This window comes from Pteropus vampyrus, unplaced genomic scaffold, assembly GCF_000151845.1.
Source record: "Pteropus vampyrus isolate Shadow unplaced genomic scaffold, Pvam_2.0 Scaffold101, whole genome shotgun sequence".
NCBI lineage: Eukaryota > Metazoa > Chordata > Mammalia > Chiroptera > Pteropodidae > Pteropus > Pteropus vampyrus.
Window position 1 is genome coordinate 6,139,142 of NW_011888882.1, and position 10,524 is coordinate 6,149,665.

General features: G+C 42.0%; 1 protein-coding gene across 1 annotated transcript in view; it reads right to left on the bottom strand.

The window, feature by feature from the left end:
• LOC105295265 (coiled-coil domain-containing protein 162-like) overlaps positions 1–10,524 on the bottom strand; it is a 79,961-nt gene that overhangs the window by 23,360 nt on the left and 46,077 nt on the right. The window contains exon 15 of the mRNA XM_023533393.1: positions 7,858–7,981. Coding sequence (XP_023389161.1) covers positions 7,858–7,981 — 124 coding nt within the window. The remainder of the gene's footprint in view (positions 1–7,857; positions 7,982–10,524) is intronic.

A 10,524-nucleotide genomic window follows, 5' to 3' on the forward strand; every position in this document is an offset into this window, starting at 1 on the left:
CATGTGCCCTCAGTACGGCTCACCCAGTGGTTTTCCTTGACCAGCAACATTTTACACAATTTATCAGTTCCTTCTGCTTGAGAAACTTTCAACACTAGACATTGGGACACCACTCTGCTCTAGTTTTCCTCTACCTCACTGTTCCTTCCAGACCCCTTTTTCTGGTTCTCCTTTTCCCCTCCACACCCTCCGCTCTTAGCATTAGAGTGTCCTAGGACTCGACCCTCGGTCCACCTCCTTTTTTCTATCTACACTCACTCCTTTAGTTATCTCATCTAGTCTCATGGCTAAATAACAACCCTCAAATGTGGATCCCACAGCCACCTGGCATCTCTCCTTGGGTGTCTAAAAGGCATTTCAAACTTCACTTGTGCATAATTAAATTCCTGATCTTCCCTCCCTACTTGCCATCTAAACTGATGGCGATTCTATATTCCCAACTGCTTAGGTCAAAAGTCTTGGAGTTATCATGGAGTCTTCTCTTTCTTCTACACCCAATACCCAATCCATTAGTGACGACTTTAAAAATTTCCCCAGAATCTGACCACTTACTACTCCTACTGCTTCCATGCTTGTCGGAGCCACCATTTCCTCTTGCTTGGATTATCGCAATAGCCTCCAAACCAGCCCCTCCCGTCTCCTGCCCTTCACTGTCCATTCTCAACCCAGTAGCCAGAGAGGTTCTCTCAAAATAAGTCAGATCATGTCACTCAAAATCTGGGACAGGCTCCCCATTATGTTCAGAGTAAACACTAGCGTCCTTGCGAGGTCCTGTGTGATCTGTCCTCCTTTCGTGCTTCTTCTCTGACTTCATCTCCTACTACTCTCCTTCATTCTTTTCATTCCAGCCACACTTGGGTCTTTGCTGTTTCATAAATAGGATATCTGCTTAGGGCTTTTGTATGGGCTGTTCTTCTGTCTGGAACACTTTTCCTCCAGATACTCAGATACCTGACTCCTTTGCCCTCTTCGAACTTTGCTCAAAATGTCACTCTCTTGAAGTCTATCTTGACCCCCTATTTAAAATTACCATGTGCCCTCTTCGAACCTCCATAGCACCATCCTCCCTACTCTATTATTTTCTTATTTCTTATGTTTATTGCTTATTGTCTGTCTACCCTTTTCCAGGTGATAAACTCCACAAGGGTAAGAATTTTTGCTCCATGACAGTATGGATGCATCCCTAAAACAGTGCCTAAAATACAGTAGCCCAAAAACCAAGAAGGGCCCAAGAAAGAAAAAACCAAGGAAAAAAAAAAATAAGGGAACCAAAAAAAAACAACAAAAAGAAAAAAGAAAAAACAAATAAAAAGGGCTAAAAAAGAAGGGGGAAAAGAAAAGGGAAGCAAACAAAACTACAAATAACCAATTTTAAAAAAAATGGGAAGTTTGAAACAAAGGGGAAGAATATCTGTTAAAAAATAAATTTAAAAATAAAATGACAATGCTAGAACAATGGAAATATGTCAATACTCCTTAACTTGCATACAGAAGAGCAAAGGCACATGTGTATGTTAGTTCTGTTGGGGCCTACTTCCTTGTGCATGGCCCCAGGGGTGTCGTGAAACAGAGAGAGATCTATGGAATTAGAGGTAGGAGCCAAGCCCCACCGCACTCCCTTTTCTCTAGTAGGGGTGCTGGCCATCAGCAAAAGTGTGCACAGGGCCACTCCCTGCCCCAGCTGTTTCTAATTTTAGATGAAATTTCCTACTCATAACTTTATTTTTCTGACAGGAGACTCAGGACACTTAAGAGAAAGCATCTAGCACAGTCTTCCCAGAAATATGGCTATGACAGAGCAGGAGCCTCGAGTGCAATGACATTGCACTTATTATTGAGGGGAGAAGGGTGTCCTGTTTTTGAAAATGGGATTCCATGCTTCTTCTACAATTGGCTCCTTTCCATTATACCAAGTATATCTGATTTTCCTTTTCCTGTAGGACAATAAAGGTGAATAGACATATCACCACTGTCCTAGCACAGTGAAGGGAAAAATCCAAGAGTTAATATGCCTAGCAGTTCACACTTCGTAAGATGTTTAAGACTTCTATAAATCTCAGCTTTGACAAGACATAGCTCATGTATATTTCAGACTAGAAATTGGATACTTTTCCTGGGTATTTTAGTGACAGGTGTCTGGCTCACAGATAAGCCTGGTAAGGGGCCACATCCACCACACACTTCTTGTTTGGGGACTATTGCCTGCCAAATACCCACAGAGTTGGTTTGGGGTTTAAATCTGGGCTCAGCTGAAGGGGAAGTATCTTAAAGGATTGCTGAAAAATCTTCCTCAAATGATTCTTTCTCATGAGAAAGAATCTATAGGCAGGAGTCAGGGGAAGCCAGCAAAAGTAGAATTCATCCAAGAGAAGTAATTCCTGGCCAAGCGGAGCTGGCAGTCTCCAAATGTGTCTCATTTTCAGTGAGTGTGTGTGGTCACGGCTTCTTTAAGATTAAACTGTTTTTGACAGAAACATGAAGATGGGAAGGAGACAGCACACTGGGGGTTAAATTGCTGTTTTGTTCTTCCCTCACTGTTCCCATGTCTTTTTTTTTTAATTAATTAACTTTTTTGGTGACATTGGTTAACGAAATCCACTAAGTTTCAGGTGTACAATTTAACAGTAAGGCACATATATATTGCATTGTGTGTTCCCCTCCCATAGTTAGGTTTCTTTCTGTCACCACATATTTGACCCCTTTAACCCCATCTACCTCCCTCCTCCCCTCTCCCTCCCTCCCCTCTGGTAACCACTAGTCTATTGTCCATGACGGTGGTGGGTGGGGTGGGGGGACTTTGACTTCCTGGTGGCCAAACTCCTTCCCCTCTCTCCCTCTCTGGACACTCTCTTCACATCCTTCCCCCTTACACCCCGCAAGTAGCCTCCTCCTTCTAGGAAGAGCATCTCGGTTTGGTAGCATTTCACTTCTCTAGCACAACCACCAGCCCTCCCTGCCTGAGGGGCCCCTGGGTCCTAAGTCAAGGCAGAACTGAAACTTAAAGGCACACAACTGCCGAATGAGGTTGTTTTCCCTGACCAGGCAAGGGTGGAGGTGGGGGTGGGGAGGTTGAAAACCTTGTTGCTTCAAACATATGTATGTTTTTGTACTCCTGTGTCTCTCAAATTGCTCCCCAGAACACTAGTTCCTTGAGTTGATGATAGATGTTCCCAAGGGGAGAAAAAGGTTCTGTGGTCAAATAAATTTAAAGAACATATCTTACTCTATCTGTCTCCTGGAGATTTATAATTCAGATAAATAGAATAGTAAAGGCTCTGAGAAGGTCTAGAGTAAATAAATCTTTTAAACATTATCTACTCCAAATTTTTCAAACTTATTTTGACAAAAACAAACAAAATCCTTCTCTCTCAAATCCTGCAAAAGCAATTAAGACTAAGAGTTGGTTGGTTAATCAAAAGAAGTCTGTTAAACCAGAGAATGCTTAAAAAATGACATGCACTATCTTAAACATTTACTTAAAAATACACAACTATGCAGACATTTGCCAATCTTCTAACAAGGAGTTTAGGCCTTTTCTTTGCATGTACCCACTCATTGGAGTTCTGTATTATCTTTCTTCTATAATATATGTGCATAGTCTACAATTTCTAGTGTTTGGTTTTTTTTGGTTTGTTTCTTTCCTTTTATGGAGAGAAAACTTAAAGACCATGAAACAATCCAAATGCATTATTTTTTAGATCAGTTTTATGTTCATAGAAAAGGTGAACAGACAGTACAGAGTTCCTATATATCCTCCGCCCCCATCCTCAACACACAGCCTCCCTCAGTATCAACATCCGACTCCAGTGTGGTACATCTGTTACAACTGACAAACCTCCACTGACATATCGTTGTCATCCAAAGTCCATAGTTTACATTATGGTTCAGAAATTGTGGATTTGACAAATGTTTAATGACATGTGTCCGCCATTATAGTACCATACAGAATAGTTTCACTGCTCTAAAAATCCCCTGTGCTCCCTGCCTATTTATTCCTCTCTCCTCTCTAAACCCCTGGCAACCACTGATCTTTTTAATGTCTCCATAGTTTTGCCTTTTCCCAGATGTCATATAGTTAGAATCATATAATATGAGCTTTTTCAGGTTGGCTTCTTTCTCTAGTAACATGCATTTAAGCTTCCTCGATATTTTTTCATGGCTCGATAGCTCCTTTCTTTTTCTTTAGTTGAATAATATTCCATTGACTGGATGTACCACAGTGTATCCATTTCAACTTAGCTTTTATAGAACAGATCTCTTTTTGTACTCCTATTTCATTGGTTTACATAATATATAATTAAATTATTCAAACACAATGACAAGTGAAAGTGACATAAACAGGTTTGGAGCAAACAATGATCGATGATACAAGGCGAACATCCGCAAACCAAATACTGTGAATAGTGAGTACTTTGTCAGCTCATGTTACCAAGGAATGGAAAGCTTCGGGTGAAGGGCGGTTGGGAGAATTCCTGCGTCAATATATTGAGGAACTCATGTTCCAGGGCACGACGATGGGGAAAGCGGCCTAGATCATGCTCTCCTAAGTCTTTTGATTGTGTTTCTCTCAAGGGAAACATTTTTGTTCACTCACCTTTAACATACATATGTTTATGTGCAACTACCTCCAGTACAATTACTGGCTAATATTGCAGAGCATGATGTACTTAGGGTGAGGGAGGTCTACCAACGGTCTCAATCCATATTCCCAATGGTTTCTTTGACCTTTTAAGTCTTTTGTCTGACTTCTTATCAAATGTAATTAGGTTATTTTTTAAACCTCATAATGTGGCTGAAGATAAGCATGTACCAGGGTTGGAAGTGTCCCCTCTACTATTTCTTAATATTTGCTTGTGGATTGCCTCCCCATCGTTACTTTAGGGTACCTCAGTGCAGAGTGTCACTTCTTACATAAGGACTCAGTCAATTTAGAAGTTCTAATATTTTCTTCCCATACTTCTAGGATATATGTACTCTACTTTGGAGACTTCTGGCCTTATAACTGCTCAGAGAAATTTAGAAAATCGATTAAAAATTACTTCGATGCCAAAATATCCATGATGGAGAATGGCAGAGTCTTTCTGAATCAGTGCAGTCCATCTCTTTGCTAAGGCAAACCCAGAGGCTGGATGAAGAAGACATCTGGAGCCATTTTTGCAATTTCTCAGGGAGGCACTAGTTCAGCTACCAAGAACTAGCACCAGACCAGACACATTTTTCAGATGCTCACTGAAAAACTGAAAACTCACTCAGAAGCTGTAAAAGATGAAGCCCCAAGGCAAAATAGGGAGGAAGGAAGGAGATAGAGGGGAGAAGTTTCGAGGGTTCTTTTCTGGCAGGTATAAATGTGGACACCGGCGTCAGCCAACAGGCAGAGAGGAGATCCGGAAGGAAGGACAAAAGCCTGCGATGTCCCCTAGCCTCAGTCTCTTCATTCCTAATTCCCTCTGGAGAAACCCCTAGCCCCAAGCTAACCTTCACCACAGAGGGTGGTCTTGCGTGATGAAGTAGCCTTCTTTGGAAGCCCCATCTACTATGGCTGCACCTGGCTGCTGAGATGAGCAGGAGGTGGTTTGATTGTCTTCTCTGAAGGTACCCAGCCTATGGAGGTCTCAGGAAAACGAAATTAAAGAAATATACATAAAAACGCCCCTGGCGCACAGTGGGGACTCAGTTACTCACACTGGGGGGAAGTCAATACAGGAGGAGACCCAGGCCTTCAGGTAAGTCATGCTGAACAGAGCAAAACACCCTCACTATTGGCAGTTATTTTAAAAGCTTTATGAGTACAGAATCTTAACAAGAGTAGCATTGGCCAGTATACTCTAGCCAAAGTAAGGTTTGGTATTATTAACCTTACCACCACTACAAATAATTCTCCCCCGCCCCTCCGCCTGACCTCCACTTCTTTCCATGAAGAGCTGACAAGCACCTTGCACAAGGCAGCAAACTGCACAGCCACAAGGCAAAGATGCTTCCTCCCCAAGGCCCCAACCCAGGTGTCACATAAGAACCACAGCCCCGAGAAACACGCAGATGGTTGCACCTGCTGTGCGCTTGTGGATTTTCTCCAAGGACACAGAAGGGAGCCACCTGGATGCAGCAAACACAGTATCAACAACGGGCACTTTGTCTCTTGTTAAATGTCCTGTAATTGGAGCTCAACCACACTCAGCACTCTGGTGACATTCAGAGACTCCCAGTGGGGAGTGGCTTGCCCTCTCACTGAACAGCCTATTCTCAGAGCCCTGTTTACAGAATTCAGTTACTCGAAGCACTGATAAAATGACAATGGTTTAGGCGAGGACCTAGGTTATTCATAAACATTACAATGTCTGTATACTTTGTCTCAAGAGAAAAACCTAATTTATTTTGCTAGGCAGACAACTCTTCTATAGCGCAAAGGCTGTAGATTTTCCTACGAAATTAGTAGGAGTTAGAAGTTGACATTACAGTTTAGACAGAATCTGCTATATAATCTATGGTGCCCTGTGCAAAATAAAAATGCAGGGCTTTTTGTTCAAAAAGCAAGAAAAAAGTGCCATTATAGGTACTAAAAGGTAGAATTTTCCTTTCTTCCATAGTCTCTCTCTCAACCTGTCATGGTATTCTTATTTGTTTTTAACGTGGTACTCCCAGGCATGGGAATGCTTGCAGGGCAAATGCGACCCTCATGGGCACCCAGGGGCCCCGTGAGTGCACGTGGCCCACCAGGGCAGGACAAAGGCCCTGTGCCTGGCCAGGGGCAGAGAAGTTGAGCCAGGTGTCTCTAATTCCCATGAGCCTACCACCCAACCCACTGTGGGCTGACAACCCCAAAGGTATTACAGCCTTTGTCCTGGGATATTTTAAGTACCCAGGGATGGACAATGGGCTTGTCCCCACTGAGTCACCTATCAAACACGCTGTGGTGCTGTCCAGCCTGAGATCCTTTACATGCTTCCAGGTACATATACTCAACCCTGACCCTCGCCAAGCTCAGGCCCTCACTGAGGTGGAGGGCTGTAGTAATTGCTCAGTGGAGGCAGTGAGGGGGAGCTTAGGGGGTTCCTGGGTGACAGAGAGTAGAGGAGCAGGCAGCTGAGAACTCCTCCTGGCAAGGCAGCAGGAGGTGGGCCTGTATGTGAGCCAAGGCTCCGAGCCCTTGGTGCATGCTACATCACCTCACTGGATTCCATTTACAAAACAGAAATTCTAAGTTAAAATTAAGAGTTTCAAGATGGTATCCACAAAGCATTAAACCCCAAGTACCTCTGAGTCCTATCTGAGTGCACTGGTCACATGCCCACGAAGTGACCCTGACTTTAGACCTCAGATGAAAAGAAACAATTTTGATTGCCTTTCTACTCCAAATATATTCATTCATAAGATTTTGATATATATATGTCATATATATATACATATATATATGGAATAAGAAAGGCTTTATTTGTTCCCCCCATCTCAACTTTATTCCAGTTATGACTTAATCAGCAGAGTTGAGATTGGAGTTAACAAATGTTTTATTTATTTATTTATTTGCTTACTTACTTACTTATTTACTTACTTAATTTACTTATTTACTTACTTATTTACTTATTTATTTAAATTTACTGTTCAATTACAGTTGACATATAACAAATGTTTTCTATTTAAAAGCCCTTTAAGTAGAAGGAAATATATCAAAGTATTAATGGTTCTTCTCTTTGGGCCAAGGTGTTAAAAAGTAATTTTTGTGTAATTTTCTAGGCAAGGTAGAGTTGTTATTGTTGTTTTTTTTTTTTTTACCATGAATATGGATACACGGATTGCTTTTATAATTAGAAAGAAAACCAGTAAATATTATTTTTGTGAAGTAATAAAATAAACATACTTTACCTGTAGGTAGAGTACATTGCTGCTCTTTGGACTTTTCTGACAAAACCAGTGTTATCTCTCTGTTAACTTTTCTTAATACCTCCTGGATCATATGAATTTCAAGATTTTCCAGAAGCTTCTGAAGCTAGAGTAAGCAGTTTGAGAGTCAGTCTCCGCATTCAGTTTACTCTCTAGGCTCCTAAGTGAAATAACTGCAGACGGGCCTTGGGCTAGCCCTGTCCTCCAGCTACTCTCCCCAGGGAGGAAGGAAAGGCTCCTGTCTTGGGTTCCCATGTGGTTCTGCTGGAGAAGATGCACCTCTTTGGAGAACAACATCTTTTCTTCCTGGCACACATCCTGACTAATAAAATATAACCCTTTTACCAAGTTCCGCTAAACTGCAAAATGCTCAATGTCTGAGGTGACCTCATGTGTTTTGGGGTCTCTAAATGTGGCCAGGAATTTCATGAGCCGTTATTATAAGAGAAGCCCTCAAATCTGAAACTTGATTTAGACACCAAGGAGGATTTCATGAGATTTAAAACTCTATATGCAACCAAGAGAAAACTGTTTCAATAACTGTGAGCCTTTACTTTATTCATTATGCTTGCAGAGCACATGTTTCTCCCTGTTGGAGGTACTAGAGAAGAACCAGGGTTCAGAAAGAAAAGCAATGGGATTGGGACTGAACTCTCTGTGTGTGTGTGTGTGTGTGTGTGTGTGTGTGGTGGGGCGAGGCGCTAAGTTCTCCTTGATGCTTAATGGACATGCATCTCAGCATTGACACCTAAACAGCTAGAGGCTTTGCTCGCATGTTTCAATGAGCACAGCTACATGGAGCTGGTGGTGTCCCAGGGCCAAAGTGAACAAACACTTGGAAAAACAACCTCTTCACAAAGGTCATCTAACACATACCAATGGGCTCGTGCACAAATGGTGTTGTCTTATTCTCAGAAAAACAATCACTATTTTAAATATTCAATTTCCACAGCTATGTGTATTGGCAGGGGAGAGACTTGTGTATTTTATGTTTAAGATGCTAGTGGTTGTGTTTTCTATCATTGTCTTTTTTTGTGGTGGTGCAGCTTAATTTGGAAAAATTAAAATATAAAAATCTGGACTTCCAGTTCTGAGACATTAATTGGTAGTTATTTGTTTCATCAAAGTCCCACATGCTTTTAAATACTTAGTTCCCTCTGAGCCTGTTCAATGATTTACAAAACTTCAATTTATACTTCTTAAACAAAACACCACTTGAGGATATCTATAGTTTTACATGCTAATTCCATAAAGCAAATTTTCAAAGCCAAATTCAAAATAGCTCCTGCATACCTGCTGAGTTTTTATTTCAATTTCTGAAGCTCCTTTTGGGGGAAGAATAGACTGACTACTTATTATAAGTCCTTCAAATTCATCTTCTTTTCCCATCCGCCTAGCTATAGCTTTCATGCTGGGGTAGAGAATGTCAGTTCTATTGAAAAAGGGAGAGAGAAATTACAAACAAACATATTTTTTTCCTAATTCAAATTCTCTAACAATTATTTTCATTCATGTTCTGTTTCCTGTCATCACATATAAACCTCCCAACTCATCAGACACTCACATCGACATGTAAATTCACCACAGTTGTCATTCCCTTAGTCAATATTAAATCCCAAGGCCTTTTCCCATTGGGTATATTTAATTTCAGTCTTCATTTTCAAAACATTGACAAGTCTTCTCATTCCCTAGTAACCAGGAGAGCTGACTATAGTAACTCATGAGACAGACAATTCAGATTACTCCACCAAAGCGAATCTCGTTGCACTCAGTAAGTTCCAGGGTGGTGGGTGGTTGCCTAGGGAATGCTTGTTTGGTGACAGACATATGGCGATAGTGATGTATTTTTCCTGCCAGTTAAGTCATTCCGGCTAGGGTTTTAAGCTCCAAAAAACATCCTATCATCCCATAAACCTAATTATACCTCTGTACCCCATTATACCTCTGGCTGCAACACACAAAGCCCTCAGAGACTCAGCACTTGGGTCTAATGCGGCAGAGGGTGGGGAGGAGTTCACAGAAGCAGCATCTCCCCCACTCAGTGCTTGCTGGGATCCTATGAGCTAACAAGCTTAGAATCAGCACTGTGGGGACACTTTAGAAGCACAAGTTCACAGGTATAGAACTTTGGGTAAATGGTGTATAGTGTCGCTTGCTGGACCCTAGCACCATCACTGCAGTCAACAGAACCCAGCCTTTCCTGTAAAGCACTGTTTGTCGAGACACATTGCCCAGCTTCCTCTGGGCTTAGTGGGGCTGACCATACTAAGAATCATGGACCAAATCTCACCCTCAGAGCAAGGAGCTGGGATTTGGCAAACCCTAGGTTCCACTCATTCACATGAATTTCCACCTCAGCAACACTCACCCGTAGAGCTCCAAGAACTGTTTGTGGAGAGAGACAGAATTGATATCCTGGCCTCCCAGCTTAAACTGACCCCAGTGCTCCTTCAGCACTTCCAGCTGCTTCCACAGTATCAGAAATGATCTCAGCAAAGCAAAGGACACCACCTCATCACATGGGCCTCCCAGAAGGTTGGAGGCCTTTGGGCTGCTCTGGAACAGACCTCTGAATCCTGGCGCTCTGGACAAATTTGGCTGAAAGCATTACAGAAATTCTTTATTGATCATGGGTCAATACAGAATAAT